Source organism: Lethenteron reissneri, chromosome 36 (assembly GCF_015708825.2).
Source record: "Lethenteron reissneri isolate LAM-NWPU_2019-01 chromosome 36, ASM1570882v1, whole genome shotgun sequence".
Lineage (NCBI taxonomy): Eukaryota > Metazoa > Chordata > Hyperoartia > Petromyzontiformes > Petromyzontidae > Lethenteron > Lethenteron reissneri.
The window spans coordinates 9,473,846-9,498,830 of record NC_083814.1 but is presented as its reverse complement, the minus strand read 5'-3'; the positions used below and the strand labels follow the sequence as shown (position 1 = coordinate 9,498,830).

Here is a 24,985-nt window from a genome sequence, read left to right as displayed (position 1 = left end):
TACCATCATAGCACACTGACTACCACCATAGCACACTGGCTACCATCATAACACACTGGCTACCATCATAGCACACTGGCTACCATCATAGCACACTGGCTACCATCATAGCACACTGGCTACCATCATAGTACACTGACTACCATCATAGCACACTGACTACCATCATAACACACTGGCTACCATCATAGCCAACTGGCTACCATCATAGCACACTGGCTACCATCACAGCAGACTGGCTACCATCATAACACTGGCTACCATCATAGCCAACTGACTATCATCATAACACGCTGACTACCATCACAGCACATTCGCAGTCAGCAAGTGCCCCATGCTGGTGTTCGTCTGAGCCCAGCGTCATTGGCCACCTCGTGTGCGCTGTCGTAACCGTCCGCGTGCGTGTTGGTGCGCCGTGCCGGCCTTCATAGGCGGTGCTCGTGAGTAGAACCCGTCGGTGAGTTCTCGTCTCCCCGTGCCAGAGGGCAGGGGGCTGCGTCCGCTCACTCTGGTTGCAGCTGGGACCGATCCAGCCGGCGGGGCAATGGCACAGCCCGGTCACGTGATCGCAGGGCGCTCCGTTGTGGCACCGGCAGGACAGCTTGCAGTCCATGCCGTGAAATCCATCAGGGCAAGCTGCAACGACGCGACAACGCAACGGTGGAGACGCGACAGGGGAGCTGCAGAGAGGAGAAGGAACAAGCGAGCAACGATACGAAACGGACAGGCGACGGTGCTGCCTCTCTTCTGCTGCCCCCTTTGTCTGAAGTTCCGTTCCCTCGGCCATTCGTGGTGTCCAATCCATGCCGCTGTTCAAGGTAAGCCTCAATACTTTCCTGCCCTCCTCTTCCTCTGCTTATGACCGACTGCCTTTCTCTCTTCGTCAAAAATCCACCGATGGTGTGTGCACGGTGTCTTGAGATGGATTTGAATGTTGGCGCTACGTAAATCCAAATTGTATTTGATTAAAATACCAACGAAACAAACGACAAACAATCACACCATATCACCGTAGTCTTTGTCAAGTCATGCCAACACAATTTAAGCTGATCGTTAATTATATCAGAATGCTAGGGTACAGTAATTCTTAAACTCCACTCCAAGTGTTCCCCTCACAGTGCGGCTTTCCATTGGTGCCGGCAATCGGTTGCGTTGCAAGGTTCGTGGGCTTAAATATTTCACACGCGAGTGGAAAAAAAGAACATCGGTGAACCGGGTAAGGGTGTCCGATGTGGGAGGTGCTTGCGTGGGCTGGAGTTTGAGAAGCACCGTCGTAGCGACAAATGCTTTCACTGCTCATCAACTCAACGGGTTTGTTGTCTTTGTGATTTCGGGAAATGGTCGGTACGTTCCCAAAAGATGTTTCATCCTGGAACAAAGAAGAGTTGCACCAAGTCCTAAAGTTTGGGTCACTTCAAACCCACGCATATTTCAGAATTAATCGCATCATAGAAAAATTAGCAATTATGTCACGAGTGACTACATTTCAAAATAACTAAATCGGTTTGAATCAGTGCTTGCTTGTAATATCCTGTTTTAAATGCCTGGCACGGCGATTACTCTGAGCGCGTATTACTGCACGCTTGTGCGGGGTCACCCATCGTCTGGAAAGGCGTCTCGACTCCAGGTCACGTTTTTGGGATTTCCGTTCTCAAGTCGTGGCTGCAGTGCGAGCGTGTTTGCCACACAGGGAGTGCTCCCCAGTCGCAGCTCACATCCGGGGGGGGGGGGGGTATGGGGTAGCTCTGGTTAGCACGGTCGGCTACGTACGGTGCGAAAGAAGTTCAATATAAGGTACATACATAGCTGGGGCAGCTTTTGCCCCAGGCCTCAGATGCAAAAGGCCTCATGAATGTCCAATGGGGCCCCATTGAGCATTTTTCACCGGGCCTCCAAGAACATTTCAGTGGCCTCGGGGACAGCATCTAGAATTGTAGCGAACTGACTCGGTATGTTATGATCCATAGATTCATCCATGATCATAGAATGGGCTCACACTAATGGTGCGCATGGAATTATGCGGGCAGGACTGGATAATTACTTGTGATTTTTATTCAGTATGTAATTTGGTCGAATAATACCGACAGCTTCCCGAGGCAGTATGTTCTGTACGATGGCAATTATTTTTGTTTATCAATTTCTTAAATCATAAAAAAAAACTTGAGTTCATTGAAGCGCACGGGGAGTGAATACGTGAATAGAGCGCACACGCCGGCGTCACTGTCGTGCGTGACTTTGCCTCGAGCAGTGGTTCTTAACCTTGACTGCAGCCTTGCACCCCTTTGGTACGCAATCGTTATATTTTTTTATGTTACTAAATACACCGATTTTATGAAACCAAGTAGTGCGTAATTTCTGTTTCGATGATTTACCTTCTTGAAAAAATATGTCCGTGTCTCGCACCCCCATAAAGAACATATCGCACCCCCAGGTTAAGAATCACTGGCCTAGAGGCTGAAATGCCGAACGAAATTCTTCGAAATGAAACCGCGAAACTCACTGCGGGCACAGTGAGTCCCCATGAAGCCCGCAGCGCAGGTGCAGGCGCCGCTGGCGTGGTCGCAGCCGGCGCCGTTCTGGCACCGGCACTTGGACTGGCAGCCTTCGCCATACATCCCCGCTGGGCACCCTGCACGCACACACACACGCACAAAGATAAAGACAAAGATCCCCCGTAGAGCCTTAACAGACTGTAGGGGCAAGTGCTGTTAGCGAGCACCTATGAAGGCCGAAACGGTACACGAGGGGGTGGGTGGCCAGCACCACGCCCGACCGCCTTTGTCTCCCTAGCGGCAATGTTTACACACCGCACCAGGTACTCATTTGAGGCTGAGTCGACCTAGGGGAGGCCCAGGACCGGTTCAGATAATCGTCACTGGTGTTTGCCGTGAGCGGGAATCGAACCCGGGTCGCCAGGTTCGTAGTGCAGCGTGCTAACCACTACACTACCGCTCCCCTGTACACACACGCACACACACACGCACGCACACACACACAAAGATCTTCCCAAATAGCTTTAACAGACTGTTCGGGCAAGTGTGGCTAGCGAGCACCTATGAAGGTCGGCACAGCACGCGAGGGGGGTAGGTGACCAGCACCGCGCCCGGGCCGTCTTTGCGTCCCCCAGTGCTGATGTTGACACACCGCAGCAAATGTAAATCTTAAGGCTGAGTCGACCTAGTGGAGGCCCAGGACCGGTTCGGATATCCGTCACCGATGCTGGCCGTGGGCGGGAATCGAACTCGGTCCACCGAGTTGGTGGCGCAGTGCGCTAGCCACGACACGGCCGCTCTCGACGCACGAACAAACAGGCAGCGTAGGGGAACATACCACATTGGACATTGCACATTGGCTCTACATTCCAGAATTGGCAAATGTGTGCATCCATTGGCCTGAATGCAACATTATCATCTAAGTCGTATGTAATGTAAATTATGCACTTATCGAAGTTACTAATTGAATGCATGTATTGTGAGTGTAAACAATCAATATCATGGACATGTCGTCATCATGAACAACAACAAAAAGAGGCTTTAACCATTATAGTTGCGAGTGAAATACGCCAACATTCGTGGAAACCATTTACAGGTTCAATCTACGATGCGTTCTTCGCTAATTTGTTTGTCGGAAGAAGAATTTACGAGCGGGTCAGATCGCCCCTTGCGCTCTCTGCTCCGATGTCGTCTGCCCCGGCGGAGTCTCCCTTGAAAAGAAGCTTCTCGGCTCAACGGGATTCACCCGGGTGGTGGGAAAAAATGTCTGATTCTGGCCACACGGACCGCGACCTGGGAGCCCGATCGCCACAGTCACGGCCGGAATCGCCGTTGCGTGAGACGCCCCCCCCCCCCACCCTTCTCGCTCACGCTGGTCGCAGTGCGTCCCCGTGTAGCCGGGCTCGCAGGCGCAGAGCCCCGTGACAGGATCGCAACTCCCCGTGCCGTTGCTGCAGTGGCACAGGTTCTTGCACGCGAGCCCCCAGCGGCCAGACTCGCACACTGAGAGAGGGAGAGAGATATTTGAGAGAGATAGAGAGAGAGGCAAAGAGGGGACAAACTAAAACAATTTTTTTTAAAAACTAAAACCACTTTTTTTTTTACCAGGTAAGGCCCACTGAGCTATGTGGCGACCTGGCCACAAACGATAGCCCAATGAAGTGGCTTATGGAGTGGAAATTTATAGCAGCCAAATGCTTTAAACGCACGTTTGGTAATGTGGAGGGAAAAAACTGGAGGGCCCGGACAAAAAAAATCCACGTGACCACGGAGAAATAGACAAGCAAACTCCAAATATACAGCAGCAGGCGTCAGGGTCGGAATCGAACCCACGTCCTCCTGTATACCAGGCGAGGTAGTTAACATATTCCTACCGCGGCACCCCATGAGGCTTGTTGGAACCCGTGTACAAGCGTGGATTCCAAATTTTCGCAGCAGTGAGCATTGGTGACTATACTGCGCTGACGAGTCCTGACAAGGACGAAACCGGCCCACAGTTGCTTGTCTCTGTATCGCTGTTCCCTTGTCAGTTGTGCTGCACTTATATTGCTCCCACGTCAATGTTCCCCGCGTTAACCGACAACGCACTGGGCAAAGCAGCGAAGCATTGACAATCAACCCAGTGGCCTGCACGGAGTGTGGAGGCCCTCATCATCCAGCAGTGGATAAACGAAAGGGCTGCACGTGACCGTGTGCAAGGGCGCATGGGCACCGCCACGGCTCTCCTTTTCAGGGGAGACGTGGCTGAAAGAAATCCCCCGTGCAGAAAAGCAAAACAAATCGCTATTTTTTTTTACAAAACAATGCAGACAAGTGGGACTATCTGTGGGTGGGCGAGCAGGTGTGTCTGGGTGAGCGTGCGAGTAGTGGGTAAGCGTGTCAGTGAGCGAGCGCATGGGTGGGCAAACCATGTGGGCGTTCGAGCGGGTGATTTTATATGCAGGTAGAGCGGGCGGAGTGGGTGAGAGTGTGGGTGGGCGAATTATCGATTGGATTGGCGTGTGAGTGGGCGAGTGGAGAGCAGCTGATTTGGGCGAGAGTGCGAGTGGATGAGAGTGGGCGATTGCATCTATCTTCTTGGTTCTTTCGGTAAAGAATGGAAATAATAAAAGAATAAAAATAAATAAAATAATAAAAATAAAACAATAATAAAATAATTCTCACGACGTTTCGGCCACAACGCAAGCAGCCGTCCTCAGGTGGAGAACAGGTCTGTCGAGACTCTGTCTCCTCGACAGACCTGTTCTCCACCTGAGGACGGCTACTTGCGTTGTGGCCGAAACGTCGTGAGAATTATTTTATTATGTTTTATTTTTATTATTTCATTATTTCCATTCTACGTGACTTTACCGAAAGAACCAAGAAGATGAATCCCTGCAGTCACGAAAGCTCTAAATCGAGATTGCATCTATGTATGGTGAACTTCTTTCGCGCCGTACGTAGCCAACTGTGCTAATCGGTGGTGGGCGACCGTGCGAATGCGTTGAGAGCGTGACAGGTGCGAGAGTGGCGATGAGCGCCACGAGCAGTCAATGACCGTGCGTACGCGTGCTACAGTCTTGTCCAGTCCAGCTGGCGGCGCAGACGCAGCGTCCCGTCGCGGGCTCGCACGCCGCGCCGTTCTGGCAGGAGCAGCGCTGCAGGCAGCCCGCCCCGTGGAAGCCGTGAGCGCACGCTGCCAGGGGAACACAGGGACGGGTATCGGCGATCAAACTCTTTTGCTGCCTTTAGCCGAATGTTTGGGGCAAGCGCTGGCAGCGAGAGCCTACGAAAGCCGGCATGGTGCACGAGGGGGTGAGTTGCCAGCACCACACCCCGAGTGCGTGATGTTTACACACCGCAACAGGTACCAAGGGATGCCCAGGACGGGTTCAGACACTCGTCACTGGTGTTGACCGTGAGCAGCAATCGAACTGGGGTCACTACCGGGTTCGTAGCGCAGCCGCAGCACCTTCATTGACGTGAAGTTTGCTCTCACATTTGTTTTTAAATAATACATTTTTTCGACATTTTATTCCGTTTTTTTTTAATTGTACAGCCCCGCGAGACATTTGTTTCTGCGAATGGCACTATACAAAACAATAATAATAACAATATATTTTTGTATGATGACGTAACTGACAATACCATTCACTGCGTTATGGTTGAATCGTTGGATGGGACAACGCAACCGGTGCCCAACAACCGAGGGCGGCAGTGAGTCCACCTTTACTTACGGGTCTGGCAGGAGGCCCCCGAGAACCCGGGCAGACAGGCGCACCTCCCCGTTGTTTTGTTGCACGCGCCGTTGTTTTGACACGCGGGGCAGATGCCCTTGCAGCCAACTCCCCAGAGGCCATCCGCGCAATCTGCGGCCGCACGTCAACAGCAAAAGTAAAGACAGATCCTACAGACGTTCATGACGGTGGCTCTACGACACGTTCGGCCACTATTGAGTCGTGACGTAGCCACCACGGTGGCGCGTGGCGTAGCATCGACGAGGCTCCATCATTGCAACTCACTGCTCTACGGGACGTCTGGCAAAAAACATGACCAGGCTGCGGCGTGCAAGAAATTCTTGGGCACGCTGTCGTGACGGGTACTGCGAGATCTGACCGTGTCTGTCCGGTGCTTGCTGAGCTGCATTGGCTATCGGTTGCTGAACAAATGCAATAGAAGGTCGCCCTCATTACGGACCAAATGCTTGCTACAAATATACCAGAATACATTGCTCATCTCGTCAAGGAGCATAAACCATCTCGCAAACGCCGGTCATCCTCACAGCAACGGCTTTTGGCAGGCCATCGAACAAAGACGGTCACTGCATCGCGTGCTTTCAGAAGCGCTTCTGAAGTCACTGGAGTTATGCGCTTTTAAATCGAAATTGAAAACTAATTTCTTTAGAACTGCTTTTTGTGTTTAGTTTGTTGTGCTTCCCCTGCACCTCCGATTAGCACGGTTGGCTTACGCACGGTGCGAAAGAAGTTCAACATACATACACAAGAATAGCTTTGTCCGCTCACATGGTGTGGGGCAACCTGGCTCACGAATGGTCATGGATATCGATGATAATAATAATGATTTCGATTTAAAGCTTTCGTGACTGCAGGGATTCATCTTCTTGGTTCTTTTGGTAAAGTCACGGAGAAGGGAAATAATAAAATAATAAAAATATTACATAATAAAATACAATTCTCACGACGTTTCGGCCACAACGCAAGCAGCCGTCCTCAGGTGAAGAACAGGGCTGTCGGAAAGACAGCGTCCGAATGAACACCACCCTGCATTTTCCATAATATGCTAAATTCCTCTGTTGATATGTAATATCCTTTGTCAAGGCGCTCTCCTTCTCTAACCCAGCTTAAATATACACTGCCAAGCTTGGTGGTGTTCATTCGGACGCTGTCTTTCCGACAGCCCTGTTCTTCACCTGAGGACGGCTGCTTGCTTGCGTTGTGGCCGAAACGTCGTGAGAATTGCATTTTATTATGTTTAGTTTTTATTATTTTATAATTTCCCTTCTACGTGACTTTACCGAAAGAACCAAGAAGAAGAATAATGTCGATGACGACGATTCACAGGCCACCTCACCCTTCTCGCACGACATCCCCGTGTGTCCGGCAGGGCAGCTGCAGAGACCCGTGCGGCGATCGCAGGGCGCCCCGCCACAGTCGCACTCCCAGCGGCAGTTCGCTCCGTATTGGCCGACAGCGCACTCTGCAAACACAGCCGCGCGAGCACGCGCTCGCAAAAACCCAACGCACCGAGCTCACCGCACGGGGAAACGGGAGGCCATCGCGCAGGGCAGTGAACTATTTATTATATTATCTTAGCAGGTAAGGCCCACCTGAGCTATGTAGATCTTGGTTTGAAGCTTTCGTGACTGCAATGATTCATATTCTTAGGTGTTTTCGGTAAAGTCACGTAGGTAAAACATTAAAATTAATAAAAGTAAAATAAAATAAAAATCACGACGTTTCGGAGACTTGTGTTGCCTCCGAAACGTCGTGATTTTTATTTTATTTTACTTTTATTAATTTTAATGTTTTACCTACGTGACTTTACCAAAAACACCTAAGAATATGTAGATCTTGTTTAGAAGCGAACTGGACTGACGAATGATAGCTCAACGAAGTGGCCTACGGATCGAGCGGAAATGAATAGCGGCAGCCACATACTCGAAACGCGTGACGTCGATTCTAAATGTGAAGGGAAAACCCAGAGTGCCAAGACGGCACTCCACGTGACCACGGGAGGAGAGAAAACACGCAAGCTCCAAATATACAGCAGGCGTCAGGGTCGGGATCGAACCCACGACCTCCTGCATACCAGGCGAGGTAGTTAACATCTCCTAGCCACCGTGATGATGATGAGAGAGACACGCAAGCTCCAAATATACAGCAGCAGCAGGCGTCAGGGTCGGGATCAAACCCACGACCTCCTGTATACCAGGCGAGGTAGTTAACATCTTCTAGCCACCGTGATGATGATGAGAGAGACACGCAAGCCTCAAATATACAGCAGCAGCAGGCGTCAGGGTCGGGATCAAACCCACGACCTCCTGTATACCAGGCGAGGTAGTTAACATCTCCTAGCCACCGTGATGATGATGAGAGAGACACGCAAGCTCCAAATATACAGCGGCAGCAGGCGTCAGGGTCGGGATCAAACCCACGACCTCCTGTATACCAGGCGAGGTAGTTAACATCTCCTAGCCACCGTGATGATGATGAGAGAGAAAACACGCAAGCTCCAAATATACAGCAGCAGCAGCAGCAGGCGTCAGGGTCGGGATCGAACCCACGACCTCCTGCGTACCGGGCGAGGTAGTTAACATCTCCTAGCTACTGTTGTGCCCACGACGGTGAAATCAATGATAGTCCCAACTGCCTCCCCACTTACTCCTCTCCAGGAAGACGATATTTCTACCACGGCGAGTGCCGCCAACCAATAGCGTTGTTTGTACAACAGCGAGAAGGGGGATTTGGAAATGTTGTTGCCGCGTGTTGTTCGGCACGACGTCTGAAGATTTTCTCCGCATGCTGGGAGCTTCTTTGGGTCCGAAACGTCGGATATCGTGCCGAACAATGACGCAAAACAACCATGAAAGGAGCTGTACAGCAGAGCCGCAAAAATATGGTTTTGCATGAGGCGTCTCGTGTTATTAGTTCTTAAAATCGTGACACATTTACCTGGGTGCATTTGTAAAGAAATGTACATTTTTCTAATCTTACATTTGACCACTGTATTCTACAAGCAATACGTTTTTTTCCAATTTTCATACGTTGCATTTAATGGCATCACATAACCCCTGCAGCCACTATCAGCCCTTAAAAAGTTCAACACAACGTTTAAAATTATCTTTTCTTGCGTCGAATCTTGACCCTGAATTGTGACAATTCATAAACATACCAGGCCCGGGGTGAGAGGAATGAATCATTATGCCCCTAATTATTTATATCATTGCCAAATCTGTTGTTAATATGCTTTGTTTGGTAACTCAAACTCTTATTTTTCAGCTCACTTCTGTGAAAAAAATGAAAGCCCTCCTTGCTTGGCTCGAGTTCAGTGGGGATCTTAAGAGGGCAGGAGAAACAGGGGTCAGGGATTTCATAGGGCTTAAGGGGGTCTCACCAATAACGCGAGAAATTATGACTGCAACGGTGCAAAAAAAAAAACATGGAATTAGCCCACCGCATCGCTTCCATCCAAACACCTGTGCAAAGTCGACAACGGGAAGTTACATTTTTTTCTCTCCTTTTTAAAATCCCCAAACACAACAAAGCAAACCCACTGTAGACCCCGACCCCCCCACCCCTCCCCACCACCTTATTGGGGATTACAACCACGAGCAACCGATTTACTCACACCGTCACATCGTGGCCGCGGCGGCCAATTCAAACACCGGCTACACACCTGCGGACGGACCACCCGCACGCGTGCGTAACGGTGCGCACCTGCGGGAATCGCTCCTCCCCGGAGCCTCGCGGTGTTCCATTTCACGCGAGAATTCCACGCGCGCGCGCGGGCGTGCTAGAGGCTTACAGGGCTGCTATTGTACCGCGGAAATAAATACGGTGGGGGGGGGTGGCAGAGGGGGGGGGGGGTTGGCTGCGACGCGCCGTGCTTAGCGATCGACGCAAAGCCACCACTCTCATGCGCAGCCGTTCGCAACCGATATTCTCATTCACAGGTGGTTTCTTTTTGGGTGAGATCGTGGTCAATTCGGGTCCCGTAAGGCCCTCCCCTCCACCTAACCCGATGCGACAAACGAATGAAGTCGTCACGCGGGGGCAAATGTGCCGATTGATTTCGGTTTGTGATTGAGCGAAGCCGCTCGCGTTGTTTGAAAGCGAGCAGAATTTTCACTGGAGACTACGTCCAGCGCGATCGGGAGTTCACAAGAGCTCCGACGGTGCAATTTCCAGCGCAACGTGGTATAAAAATGTGTCAAAATTAACGCTCGTTTTTCAATGCGAACAAACTAAATCAATCGGCACATTTGCACCCACCCCCCCACGTGACAACTTCATTGGTTTATCCTCGTCGCGTCCGGTGGAGGAGGGCTACTCCGGCGCCCCGAATTGACATCGAATCGGGGACCCCCGAAAGACATCGAGCACGAGGCACTCCGCTCCCCGTCGGACGAGGGGGGGTGGGGGTGGGTGTGGGGGAAACACCGACCCTCCTGGCAGCTGGCGCCGTGGAAGCCCGCGGGGCACTGGCGCCTGCAAGCGCCGCTCGCCGAGTCGCAGGTCACGTCCGCGGGGCAGTTGCACTTCTGCTTGCAGCCAGCGCCGAAGTAGCCCGGCTCGCAGCCTGCGCCCCGCCGAGAAGCAAGGGAGGGAGGGCGGGATCGCTCGCACGTCCGTATCTATTGTGTGTTGAACTTCTTTCGCGCCGTACGGAGACAACCGTGAGTGGGTGTGTGAGTGAGTGGGTCATTGAGTGGGTCAGTGTATGTATTGTATGTTGACTTCTTTCGCGCCGTACGTAGCCAACCGTGAGTGGGTGAGTGAGTGGGTCATTGATTGGGTCAGTGTATGTATTGTGTGTTGACTTCTTTCGCACCGTACGGCGCCAACCGTGGGTGAGTGAGTGGGTCATTGAGTGGGTCAGTGTATGTATTGTGTGTTGACTTCTTTCGCACCGTACGGAGCCAACCGTGAGTGGGTGAGTGAGTGGGTCATTGAGTGGGTCAGTGTATGTATTGTATGTTGAACTTCGTTCGCACCGTACGGAGCCAACCGTGGGTGAGTGAGTGGGTCATTGAGTGGGTCAGTGTATGTATTGTATGTTGAACTTCGTTCGCACCGTACGGAGCCAACCGTGGGTGAGTGAGTGGGTCATTGAGTGGGTCAGTGTATGTATTGTGTGTTGAACTTCGTTCGCGCCGTACGTAGCCAACCGTGGGTGAGTGAGTGGGTCATTGAGTGGGTCAGTGTATGTATTGTGTGTTGAACTTCTTTCGCGCCGTACGGAACCAACCGTGGGTGAGTGAGTGGGTCATTGAGTGGGTCAGTGTATGTATTGTGTGTTGACTTCTTTCGCACCGTACGGAGACAACCGTGAGTGGGTGAGCGGGTTATTGATCGTGTGAGTGTGTGCATGTTGAACTTCTTTCGCACCGCACGTAGCCAACCGTGAGTGGGTGAGTGAGTTGGTCAGTGTACGTGTTGTATGTTGAACGTATTTCGCACCGTGCGTAGCCGAACCGTTGTAGAGGTGAAACTAATTAACCAAGAGAGCATTTGGTGTAGCCATGTGTGTCTCTGCCGGGGAGGGGACCCACCGTGCTGGCACGCCTTGCCGTGGTGTCCCGGTCGGCAGGTGCAGCTGCCGAGCTTGGCGTCACAGTAGAGGCTGTTTTCGCGCACGCATTGGCACTCCTCCGAGCAGCCCGGCCCGAACGCCCAGCGGGGGCAGACTGGCACAAAACAAAGGCAAAAAAGTCCCCCACCACCCCATAAATGATCCTTATAGCGGTACCCCGGGGTAACAAATAATACAAATTGGCCGAGGCAATTAAATATTTTATTTCTGGGACACTATATTTTTTCGAGGGGTGTACTTAACTCCACGACTGGGGTACCAATCAATCCGAAGTCGGTGCTACTCCGCGATGTCGAAACGCAGCGAGGACGATTGTGCAGAAACCCTGAACGCTCGTACACACCGTGGTGGTGCATCGTGTACAGCTCGTCGAGATGAGTCGATTGCCGCATCACCGACCATCAACAGACTAACAGTGACTGCATCAGGGACATTATGCGAGAGCCGGGGTACTATGGTACCCCGGGGTGCCGCCATAATGTTCATATAGCCCGGGCAGACTGCTGGGGTAAGTGCTTTTAGCGAGGCGGTGGGTGCCCAGCCCGACCGCATTTGTCTCCCCAGTGGCGATATTTACTACACACCGTACCAGGTACTCATTTGAGGCTGAGTCGACCTAAGGGAGGCCCAGGACCGGTTCAGATAATCGTCACTAGTGTTGGCCGTGAGCGTGAAATCGAACCCGGGTCACTGCGTCTGAAGCGCAGCTCGCTAACCACTGCACTACGTGTCATTCCATTGAATCGCAAAACAAAGGCAAAGATTTCGATTTAAAGCTTTCGTGACTGCAGGGATTCATCTTCTTGGTTCTTTCGGTAAAGTCACGTAGAATGGAAATAATTGGAGAGTATATTTAGTATACTGATGATCCTATGTAGTTTATACTTTAGTTGTTTACGTTGTGGTTTAGTTACTGCAGCTACATACTATTAACATTCCTTCCCTTTATAAATGCTACCCCTATCCCCCTCCCTTTGATGCTGCTAATCCTGCATAATGCACAGGCATTATGACTTTAAACCACCCGCCAAACCTCCTACGCATTTCACAAGTAGTACTAATCGCATATCTGCATTTGCCATAAATATGCTAAATTCCTCTTGATATGCAAATTATTTTGTCAAGGCGCTCTTCCACCCCCTCCATCCCAGCTTAAATAGTCGCTCCAAGCCTGGGGTGTGTCATTCAGACTCTGTCTCCTCGACAGACCTGTTCTCCACCTGAGGACGGCTGCTTCTGTTGTGGCCGAAACGTCGTGAGAATTATTTTACAATGTTTTATTTCTATTATTTTATTATTTCCATTCTACGTGACTTTACCGAATGAACCAAGAAGAAGGCAAATATTCCCCACATAGCCTTTAAGAAACTAAATAACACACACACAGACACAAACACACAAGGGTTTCGTGGAGTGGGGGGGGGGGGCTCGTAATGGCGAGCGGCGAAGTGAATGACGAACCCAGGTGGCAGAAGCGGCCGTACAGCCCCGGGTCGCACAGACACGCGCCGTACGTGCGGTGGCAGCGCCCGTTGTTGGCACAGTTGCACTTGCGGTTGCAAGTCCTTCCGTAGAATCCCTTGGGGCAGCCTGCAGGTCAACGTCAAGATCAACAGGCCGCTCATGGTGAATGCCATCGATGCCACGACACCTCAACATTGCTTCCTTCCTTCCTTCCACCACAGTAGTAATGTTACCACCCGGCATTGGAATATCGCTGCCGTATAACACCAACTTTTGAAGTTAGCTCTTCCCCTTTGCCGCAAAACGCCCGGCTGCCCGGCCAATGCCAGTCTCGGCAACCAACCCTCTCCCACCCTCCACTCCTGCCCCATTAATCGCACTGTCTTGCCACATTCTGTCACCCTACTCACCCTACCCTTCCATTACATTCCTCGCAATCTTCGCATGCACCTGAATTCATAGGCCAGGTGTGGATTTTTCTCCGCGTCTCCGGTTTTCACCTCCGTATTTAGAATCAACGTGCGCTTGTAGAATTTGGCTTCTGTAAATCTCCACGTGATCGGCCACCTCGTTGGGCTATCATTTGTGATTGCCAGGTCGCTTCTGACAAAATAGCTACAAAGCTCAGCGGGCCTTACCTGGCAAAATAGAAGTAGTTTAGTTTTAGTTCAACACGTTCCTTCGGAGTGGGCAGGTAGGGACGTGGTTGGACAGCGCATTCGTGCACGACAGACAAATAGTCAAGTTCAAGTTCATGTATTAGGTGTAGCCCTGTGAGCCATTCGGCTCTTGAATCGGGTGCAACCACAACAAACAAAAAACTAAAACATGAACAGGAAAACATCTGAAAGTGAATATGTGACTAAGTGCAAACAGAAAATCCAAGAAAAGACAGCAAAATATTGCAGAAAAAACACCGTACACCAATGCTGTGTGCAAAAATTCCAGTGGATTTTTGCACACAGCGTTGGTATACAACAACAACAACCACAAGACAACTTAAATTAAGGCCATCAGTCTTACTCCGTACTAGAACAAACAAACATGGCCAAACCAATAAACTTTTCGAAATCACCAAAATAAAGCCATGAAAGCAATGAAACAGTGATCATAGGAACTGTGACGGAATTTTCACAATAAATGACATTTCACAATAAATGACATAAACAACATGTACTACCAAAAACCCTGCAGCCATAGCTGGCTGCAAGAGTCACTCCACAACAGCAGGAGCATCAATCGGAGTATTATAATTTTTCAATGCACCTTTAAGCTCAGCACACTAAATCAAAACACAGGTCATATGCACGACAGATAGACAAATAATCCCTGGTGGGCAGTGTGGAACCTGTTGTTCCTACCTGGATAAAGCAAGGCATATATGAACGTTCGGTTGTGTTCCTGCAAGGAGTGTTTAAGGTAACAAATGCTCTTACCGTCCTCGCAGCGATCTCCCATCACCCCGGGTGGGCAGTGACATCTTCCGGTGATGGCGTCGCACACTCCTTCGTTCCGACACTCGCACGGGCTGTTGCAGCTCTTCCCGTAGAAGCCTTGGGGACATGCTGTGTGGGGCGGAGGAGGGGGGGGAGAGGTGAGAAATGCACCCGTGCCGCCGTGAGATAAGAAGGACACGCGACGCGGCAGGCAACGCGGGATCTGAGCTCCTGTTATGTACGCGTGTTCAACTTCTTTCGCACCGTACGTAGCCAACCGTGCTAATCGGAGGTGCGGGGGGGAAGGATAACAAACTGAACACATCATGACGTTGGATGTAAATCTCCAAAGGATCGTGCATTCGTGAACAGCTCGTGAGTCTTCCCTGGGTGCTCCGGTTTCCTCCCACACTCCCACACGTGTAATAAATATGCATCATTAATTGGTTGAAAACATGTTATAATAAAAAAAACAACGCAAGACCCTCCTGAAAAGAAAAAGAGTCCTACCACCCAGTGTGTTTTTCCCCCCCCTGGATAAATAGTACATTTATTATTTAAGTACATTTATTTATTGTATCCAGTTTTGAATTGTTTTTACTTTACATTTTAGGAATGCCCCCCACCCCGCCGCCCCTGGGAGGTTGCTAGATCTGCCTGTGGGTTATTTTATGTTTACGTGTGAAATGATGTGATGGCGCTTTGGGTGGCAGATCTGTGCCAGAGAGGTAGCCACGTGTTCAACGAAAATAATAAATTGACTCGACTTTGGATCTACTCAAGGTACCTGACAGTAACACAATTCTCGAGAAGGTCATAGAGGTAAGCAGGTCCAGTGCTGTTGAAAGTCCTCTCTGGGGTGCCACAGTGTTGAGATGTGAACTACCTCGTGGGTTCGATCCCGACCCTGACGCCTGCTGTATATTTGGAGTGTGCACGTTTTCCCCGTGGTCGCGTGGATTTTTTTCTCAGGTTCCTCCGTTTTTTCACACTCCTCATTTAAAAAACGTGCGTTCAGACTATTTGTCTGCTGTGAATTGCCAGACGGTGATAAGCCACTCCATTGAGCTATCATTTACGCTAGCCAGGTCGCTTTTGAACAAGAGCTATATAGATCTCAGTGGGCCTTACACCTCGTAAAGTAAGACGTAGTTAAATGGTTGGTGTGTGTGTGGGGAGCGGTAGTGTAGTGGTTAGGGCGCTGAGCTATGAACCCGGCTACCCGAGTTCGATTTCCGCTCATGACCAACACCGGTGACGATTATTTGAACCGATCCTGGGCCCTCCCCTAGGTCAACTCAGCCTCAAACAATGACCCGGTGCGATGTGTAAACATCGGCCGGGCATGGTGCTGGCCACCCAGCCCCTCGTGTGTACCGTTCCAGCCTTCGTAGGTGCTTGCGAAGTCTGTTGAAGGCTATACGAGGTGGAATGGAGTGGGGGGGGGAGGTCATTGTCTTGTCTGTGCGTGCGTGATGCCGTACTCTCATTGCAGAGCAGCCCGGTCCACCCCGCCGGGCAGTCGCACCCGTCGGCCCCGTCTGCGCACGCGGCGCCGTTGGTGCAGTCGGCGCACGACAGCGAGCAGTCGGCGCCGAACGAGCCGCCCAGGCAGACTGCCGCACGATACGAGACACGCGGGGTCAGCACCGACGATGGGACGGGTCCGCGTGCTCTAGGGATTATGAAGAGCCCTCCTGCCCTCCCCATCCTTACCCTGCCCGCAAAGAGTTCGGGGAGCACCTTTACATTGTTGGGGCGTCGTAGAGGCCGGAGGAGTGCGCGAGTGAGAGGCGCGTCGTCAACGAAATAAAGCCCAAAAAAAGCTTTCGAAGAAGCAGTGCCGGTTTAAGCTAGTGTGGGCCTGAAGCATATGTTATAAAGGGGCCCAAAAAAACACGTAAATATTAAAACACACATTTTTTACTTGCATAGCAAAGTAATTGTCATTTTTCCTTTGCTATGCAGCCAGATAATACGACAAATCAACAACCCTAAACACCCAATCGTGCATTAAAGTTGAAGGCAGTATAGTACTATAGTAATAGAGCAAGTGCAGAGTCACTGAACCGAAATTTAGCGCGGGGCCCTTGAAATTGCGAGGCCCGTAACATATGTAGCTACTTTTGCTGAGATAATCCGGCACTGCGAAGAAGTGAAAGTTGTCGCGTATTATCGCATTGCGCTGTTCTGGAGCGGATGGGTAAAGTTGCAATTTGCTTGCTCACTCTCGCCCCCTTTCACTCGAGTGAGCCCCAAAGGGCTCCGCCAGAGCAGCGGTGGCCAACTGGCGTCTCTTGAGCTGCATGCGGCTCTTTAATCCACCACACGTGACTCTATCGAAGGGGCATAACGTAGAACACACTATCACAGTAGCAAAGAATAATGAATGTTTCGATTTGAAGCTTTCGTGACTGCAGGGATTCATCTTCTTGGTTCTTTCGGTAAAGTCACGTAGAAGGGAAGTAATACAATAATATTTTATTACGTATTACTTCCCTTCTACGTGACTTTACCGAAAGTACCAAGAAGAAGAATAATGAATGTCTCCCGTGCTGTACTAAAAAATGTCAATATATAGACATATAGAGACATACTTGGCTGTTTGCCGAACACATGGGCGCTTTTTGGCGCTTGGTCTGTTACAGGTGGGCTACCTCTGCTCTAGACTCGAGAGGGCAATTTAGCCTAGTCTTGCACGCTGGTCAGACCTCTTGACAGAGGTTGTTGGAGTACCCAACTCTCTCGATTTCAAGTCCACGGTGGTCACCATCACACAACCACGGCAGCTTCCCAGAATTAATGCGAATTAATGTTTGAATTACCATAAACTATTCCTAATTAGGCCTAAGGAGTCACAACCTCACGTTCAATTGGTCTCTAATGCATGGATATGCACCGCATAGTTCAACAGACATGAAGTCCTTCTTCCCACGGAAATAAGAAAATATGTTTAGTCTATCAGCCCATTGGCCTTCAAGGCTAATGTAATGCATCCAGCAGCATTTGTTTAAGTGGACAAACTCTCAGCTGGTTTCAAGCTTCTGGGCGTCATCAGCAGTCAGGCGTGTTGTTCTTTGTCATTAATGTGCTGCAACCCAGCAGAGTTTTACTGTGTTTGGAAACTAACGGAAGTCTGCTTAATTTATTGGCAGTAATGCTCCAACCAGCACGTAATTATTTATATATATAAGTATTGCACTGTGTGTGTGTATATAATACAGCTTTTGGCTTTGAGCAGGGGCTCCCATTGTGAGGATGAACTGTTCTTGAAAATAACAAATAGTTTAACAAGCTTGACTGATGATGAGACCCAGGTTGAAACTGGTCTCGAGTTTGTTTGTTTGCTTGAACAAATACTGCCGGATAATATTGGCCTGGAATGTCCATGTTGACAACAAAAACATGTTGCTTTTACGTCGAAGAACTTACGGAAGTCTGTTAATTTATTGTGTTACCCACAATGCTCCCTGCCATCTAACTTGGAATGTGCCCGATCTAATCAGATCTCAGAAGCTAAGCAGATTTTGAGCCTGGATAGTGCTTGGATGGCAGACGACCATGTACAAACCAGGTTCTCGTACAACTTGTGAGGCTATGTGTTTGGCATTAAGAGAGCATGTGTCCAAAAAAAACACATTCTTGTACTCTACTTCTATGTGTCCACATATATACACGCCTCACTTTGACCAGCGTGGCAAAGCTTTTAAACACTCACAATGCACACCAGGCATGGTGCAGTCCTCATCTAGCGGTGGATTGGACAAACGTGTCTGCAGATGCGTATGCATCACGGTCTGGGTCACACTGATGAGCGTGCATGTCAAATGTCATCTCGACTGAAGCACCGCCAGTTTAAATGAATCCGGGACTGCCGTGTAACCAGGTCCCCGCTCTCCTCTCATGATTCATTGCAAAATACGCCCAAGCAAATTGGCACCAGCTGCCGTTTGCGTGACTTGCGTAGAAAATATTTCCTTTTGCTGCTCAGTCCAAAGGAACGGACTCATTAAAAAAAGACTTTAATACTCCACCTCTCCCCCCCCCCACTCGTGCGCGGGGAGCGGTGGTGCAGCGGTTAGCGCGCTGCGAACCTGGCGACCCGGGTTCGATGCCCGCTCAGGGCCAACACCCCAGTGACGATTATATTTATCTGAACCGGTCATGTGCCTCCCCTAGGTCGACTCGGCCTCAAAAATGAGTACCCGGTGCGATGTGTAAACATCGGCAATAGGGAGACAAAGGCGGCCGGACGTGGTTCTTGGCCACCCTCCCCGTCTTGTGCCGTGCCGGCCTTTATAGGTGCTCGCTAACAGCACTTGCCCCTACAGTCTGTTAAGGCTACACGGGGGGCAGAGTCTTTTTCTTTGTGAAGCACACGCCCGGTCACTGGGAGCCGGCGTGCAATGACGTCACGCCTCATTCCGTACATCGTGAGCAATGACGTCACGGCTCGTTCCGTACATCGTGAGCAATGACGTCACGGCTCGTTCCGTACATCGTGAGCATTGACGTCACGGCTCGTTCCGTACATTGTGAGCAATGACGACTCGTTCCATACATTGTGAGCAATGACGTCACGGCTCGTTACGTACATTGTGAACAATGACGTCACGACTCGTTCCGTACATCGTGAGCAATGACGTCACGGCTCGTTCCGTACATCGTGAGCAATGACGTCACGACTCGTTCCGTACATCGTGAGCAATGACGTCACGGCTCGTTACGTACATCGTGAACAATGACGTCACGGCTCGTTCCGTACATCGTGAGCAATTACGTCACGGCTCGTTCCGTACATTGTGAGCAATGACGTCACGGCTCGTTACGTACATTGTGAACAATGACGTCACGGCTCGTTCCGTACATTGTGGCCCTTATCCCTTACGCCGTGACGGCGGGCCCGACTATTTGTGAATGGCAGCAACAACAAAAAAATGTGTTGCCAAGGTGATACAATATTTGCGAGTTGTTTTTAGTGGTGCTGGTCTCCCCCCCCACTGATTGCCGTGGCGGCTTTCATAGACGCTCGCTTAGAAGCCACCAAAAGTCTGTTAAAGGCTTCACGTGGAGATCTCTGGGTGGCCAAAAAGAATTGGCTGATATTGAGGCAAATGTGCCGAGACAGTGCTGCTCAGATCCTGGGTTTAGACATGGGGGCATTAGACTGTGTCGCCGGTTCGTTGTCTCAGCCACGGTCACCAATTGTCTGCACTAAAAAATTGAAACAAAAAAAAATCTGGTTGTCCCCTGAACTCAACTAATACCAATCTCTAAGAATTTAAAATATGAGTAGTATTGGTCTATGTACATGTCCAGCATGTTCATCTTCGGCTCTTGGTTAATTTGTTCGACGATGTTTTGTTTCTTGCGCCGATAGGGGGGTAAGGGGGGAATGCTTTCGCCAAAAACCTGAAAGGTATTTGTTTAGCGAGCCTGTTTCTGCTGATGAGACCCAGCAACCAGGGTGCGCCCTAGGAGTCTTGTGAGAATAAAAAAAAGAGTTAATTTCATGTATTTATTTACCCAAACTGCTCCCACTACAGAGCATAACGACTTATATACAAATCCATTTTTTTGCACTTAGAGGACCCAGTCAATTATACGGAGTGCTCTGCCATTTGTTAAGCCAGAAACCACGATGATGATTTTGATGATGAGACATCAAAAAATTTCGCTTAAGCCCTGACTCTCTGCTGATCAACTGAATTTTCTTAGCAAGCCCTGACTTTATTGATCAACGGAATTCACTTCGCAAGCCCTCTCTGCTGATCAACTGAATTTTCTTAGCAAGCCCTCACTTTATTGATCAACGGAATTCACTTCGCAAGCCCTGACTGCTGATCAACAGAATTCACTTAGCAAGCCCTGACTTTATTGATCAACGGAATTCACTTCGCAAGCCCTGACTCTCCGCTGATGAGCCCCCAGAAGCGAGGCGGCTCACGGCGCGGGAGTGCTCCGTACGTGTTTTGTGAAGAGCCGTGTGCTCGGCCCTTTCGTCCGCCGCCGCCGCGTCGCCGCCGTCGGCTCCATCTCCGTCCCAGTCGTCCCAATCCCGCCCCGTGTGGTGCTCCTCGTCCGACAGCTCCCCCTCCAGCAGCAGCAGCAGCGACAGGTTGGAGCGCGAGGCCTCGGCACGATGAGGTGGAGGAGGTGGAGGGCGGAAGATCAGGCCCTTCCTCACGGGAGACTGCCCCTCTGGCCTGAGCCCAAATGAATTGTCCAGGGCTTGGGCACAATGAAAAAAAAAGGAATTGTGGTCAGAATTATAAGCGGAAAAAGGTAAAGGTGCAAACCCGCGAGTGCTTGCCGATGCCTCTGCTGGCGGAAGGTCCTCTGCTAGAGGGAGATCTAAAGAGCAGCGTTCGAAGTGAGAGTACCCACACTTTACACCGACACATGCGATGTGGGTGGACAAGAGGCGAGGTAGGGGGTGGAGGCTTGAAGAAACTTGGACCGTTGTTTTCAACCCGTCACCAATTGCTACGCTTCATCATTTGATTCAAGGCTCGACCCTAATATTTCGTCTCAGTTGACTGGCATTGTTCTTCATTCATGTGTCTCGTTTGAAACATTGTGCATGTCGCAATTGTCTGAATGTATACCATGAGCATATAATTTGGGTATAATAACAGTGAGCGTAAATATAAATTTCATTCAAAGAATCGGTGCGTTGTTGTACGCTTGCTGATTTATACGTGAATAAGGTGAGGCATTTGTACGTGTTCAAAAACTCCAACGCATTCGTCAACAATACTGCCTTAAAAATAATAAAAATATAATAGGCAACACTTTGGGCAGTGGCTCTTTTCCATAGCTCAGACACAGAGATTACAGAGAGACAGCAGAGTGGATCATGAGGGTCGGACACTGCACGCCATGGGCCTGATTTCAATTAGATTTTTAAAAATGTTTTCTGATGACCCATTTTTAAATAGGGAAATGAATAGTTACATTAAAGTTCGCGATTGAGTAACAGACAAACCGCATAATCAAAACGCATGACTACTACATTAACGAATTCCTATAAAAGTCAAATATTGCTGGCACATTGCATTGTGGGGACATTTGTTCCCATGTGACCGAGGCGCTGCTCACCTCGTGGATGCATTCCTGGGGTAATTATCGCGTGTTGTACGAGTTCGGTTTTAATTACGACATGACGTGTAACAACGATTTCAATGTCGCAATGTAATAGAGCAGAAACGGGTCTGGGTACAAAGTGCTTAAAAGGCAACGCTCCTGTGGAGAAGATGGGAAAAACATTTTCAGAATAGGCTGCGCATGTTTGGCCAGGAGGTCCAGCAGATCATGGTGACCTAACTTTTTGCAAAAATATCACGGCGCATTTTCAGTCGACGAGAGCCAGTTTGACCGGACAGCTCCATAAATAACAAAAAAACATTGCCGTATTAAAGGCTGGATGTCATTAAATAGCGGGGGCGCTGAAAACACCACAACAGCAACAACATCAACACAAATTCCACGCTCAGTGAAATAAGAAGATTAAGAGCAGGCGCTTGAACATGTGAATCATAAAAACAACATTTGTACGGGAGTATATTTGACATTCTTGTTTTTTTTTATTATGATTGTCTTGGTGTGGTGGTTAGCTAGCACACGGGGCTTGTAAAATCCAGAGGTCCCGGGTCCGATTCCAACCGGCGGCGTGGCAGTCGGAACAATGATGCTCGTTCATCAAGTCCTCCACTGTCTCTCTCCACCCAGGAGTGTGAACGGGGGGTCCACCACAGTTAGTCGATCGCCAGGTCCCAAATACGATCTCCGTAGCTCTCTCAGGCGGAGGCCCCTTCCGCCAGCAGCGGCACGAGCCAGCGATTGCAGGGCAGCACCTTTGCCGCCTTTACCGTGTTCGCAAATTATTTTGCACGGAACCACGTTCAGTTTATTTGGCGGGCGGAGGGGTGGGGAAGAGGGGGATTTATTATCATTATTATTACGACTGTCATTATTGAAGGGTGCACTTATTGAAGTTTTTTTTCTTTCTCCCCCCCCCCCCGCGCCCCCACAGCGTTTGCGAGAGATGAACTGGGGGCGCGTAACTCACGGACGCAGTGCTTGCGGTCGTCCGTCAGCTTGAAGCCGCCCTGGCAGGCACACTCGTGGGAGCCGGCCTTGTTTACGCACTCCTGCTCGCAGCCGCCGTTCTCAGCCAGGCACTCGTCCACGTCTGAGCGTCGGCGCGCGCCGCGGCGTTAAACGAGAAAGAGAGAGAGAGAGGGCCACTTACAACAGCAACAAAGTAGTAAGAAGGAAAAGTACCCGGCATACGAAGAGAACCACTTTCCCACTCTCGCGGGAGGTTACCTCCAGCGCCCCGCGTCTCTGTGCTGCCCCAGCACCGTCTGCGCGACCGTCATCGCGAACCGCTACGACAAACCGCGGGCCAGAGCGGCTCTCCGGATGCGTTTGCTTTTCGGGTCATTACCGCGCGTCGTTCGACGCGGTTTGCACCGTCTCGCTTCGCCACGGAGTTGCCGCCCGGCATCCGCGGAGCGAAGCGCCGGACGGTTGTCGAGCCAAACGAACGCAAGGTTCGATCCGAGAACGCGTCGGCGGAATCCTTCGTCTCAGCGTTCGCGTCGAAACTTTGGGGGGGGCCCGTTGTCGTCCGTTGGCCACATTAAACGCATGATAAATATCTCTCTAATGTGTTTCTGGTTGTGTGCCGTGTGTTGCTTGGCATGATGTCCTTCGTTTCGCCCCATGTAATTGGAGCTCTACGTGTTGGGAGTTCATTCAGTTCCTTCAGTACACCAAGCATCGGGACGTCAGACACCATGATTCACAGTTGATGTTTGGATCTTGGGCTGATGTTTGTTTGGTCACGGTCTCAAGTGAAACGCTGTGGTGGCGAGATGTGAATTACTTCGCCCGCTATGCAGGAGGTCGTGGGTTCAATCCCGACAGGACAGTGACGCCTGTATATTTGGAGTTTGCATGCTCTCCCCATGGTGTTCGCGTGGAGTTTTCTCCAGTTACTCTGGTTTTTTCCTCCACATTTAAAATTAACGTGCATTTCGAGTATTCGGCTGCTATACATTTCCAAGCGATAAGCCACTTCACTAGAGCTATCATTTGTGGCCAGGTCGCTTCTGAAAACGAGCTACGTAGCTCAGTGGACCATACCAGGCAAAATTAAAAAAATGGGTTCAGTTTAGTTTCTAAGCGTCGTGTCTCATTGCTAAACGTGGTTGCGAGATTCGTTCTTGGACATAACCGGCCAGCTGACACAATCACGACGACTGCCACGTCGCCAAACGCTCGCTGCCCGCGAGCTCTCTCCAACGGGAGGCCCTTCCCGCCTAGCAAGCGGCCAGCACGCACAGCGCGCACGGCTGGAGTTGGGGGGGGGTAGATGGAAGATGCCGTTTTTATTGTCGTTGTTGTTGAGGAAATCGCTATCTTACCGTCGCACGCGCAGCCGTCGATGCCGAGCCTGTAGCCTGCCCGGCAGCCACACTCGTAGCCTCCGGGGTTGTTTGTGCAGTAATGGCTACAGCAGCTGTCGGCGGCGCATTCGTCCACATCTGCGCGCGCACAAGAACGCAAACAGGCAGCAGCCAAGGCCAACGTTACTGAATTGTCCCGGTGCCGGGCGCTAAATCACTCCACGCCATCAAAGTGAATTCCTCGAACACAATGTACTGCACCGTATATGCCGAGACTTGTTGTTCTGTTTCGGTGACGAGCAGGAGACCTGCGAGCGTGCATGCGTGCGAGCGTGCGTGGGAGTGTGCCAGCGTGCGTGCGTGGGAGCGTGCGTGCGTGGAGGAACGGGCGCTGTCGATTTAGTGGCCTCAACATCGAGTCTCAATGTCGATCATCGCTCGGCCGGTTAAACGTCAATTCGGGGCATCGAAAGGGCGCTCCGAAAGTATCCTCTGCTGCCAGCCCAAATGTGCGGGCCAAAAATTGCACGAGTGCAAATGGACGGGTTTACTATTAGCACCTGATACACCAAACGACACGTGGAAGAATCAACGTTGCTTTGATTCGTATAACGTTGTATATCTAAATTGATATATTCACTACAATGTAATTTTTGTGAATAATTTTTGTTAATCAATTTGTGAGACGGAATCGTGACAATTCATCGGATGTGTGGGGGGGGGGGGTGGATAAAGGGAGTGGGAGGGAGAACGGTTTCACTTTTAGCGCACATGCTGCCCAAGCGTCCGATGAAAGGAGTCTGTGCATTTCATTGTGAAGAATTCGTAATCTTGTTGGATTTGAAACGTGCACAGCGTGCAGCTA

At 50.4% G+C, this 24,985-nt stretch overlaps 1 protein-coding gene across 3 annotated transcripts in view; it reads right to left on the bottom strand.

The window, feature by feature from the left end:
* LOC133351105 (multiple epidermal growth factor-like domains protein 6) overlaps nucleotides 1–24,985 on the bottom strand; it is a 117,043-nt gene that overhangs the window by 19,520 nt on the left and 72,538 nt on the right. For 2 of the 3 annotated variants that reach the window (XM_061566052.1, XM_061566053.1), the window contains 14 exons: nucleotides 24,139–24,258; nucleotides 22,776–22,898; nucleotides 20,672–20,935; nucleotides 16,189–16,320; nucleotides 14,705–14,833; nucleotides 13,266–13,394; nucleotides 11,764–11,898; nucleotides 10,656–10,790; nucleotides 7,563–7,688; nucleotides 6,209–6,340; nucleotides 5,530–5,667; nucleotides 3,864–3,995; nucleotides 2,501–2,629; nucleotides 508–636 (listed from right to left, as the gene is read on the bottom strand). In XM_061566052.1, the coding sequence (XP_061422036.1) occupies nucleotides 508–636; nucleotides 2,501–2,629; nucleotides 3,864–3,995; nucleotides 5,530–5,667; nucleotides 6,209–6,340; nucleotides 7,563–7,688; nucleotides 10,656–10,790; nucleotides 11,764–11,898; nucleotides 13,266–13,394; nucleotides 14,705–14,833; nucleotides 16,189–16,320; nucleotides 20,672–20,935; nucleotides 22,776–22,898; nucleotides 24,139–24,258 (1,953 nt within the window). The remainder of the gene's footprint in view (nucleotides 1–507; nucleotides 637–2,500; nucleotides 2,630–3,863; nucleotides 3,996–5,529; nucleotides 5,668–6,208; nucleotides 6,341–7,562; nucleotides 7,689–10,655; nucleotides 10,791–11,763; nucleotides 11,899–13,265; nucleotides 13,395–14,704; nucleotides 14,834–16,188; nucleotides 16,321–20,671; nucleotides 20,936–22,775; nucleotides 22,899–24,138; nucleotides 24,259–24,985) is intronic. The other variant, XM_061566054.1, reaches the window with a different exon arrangement.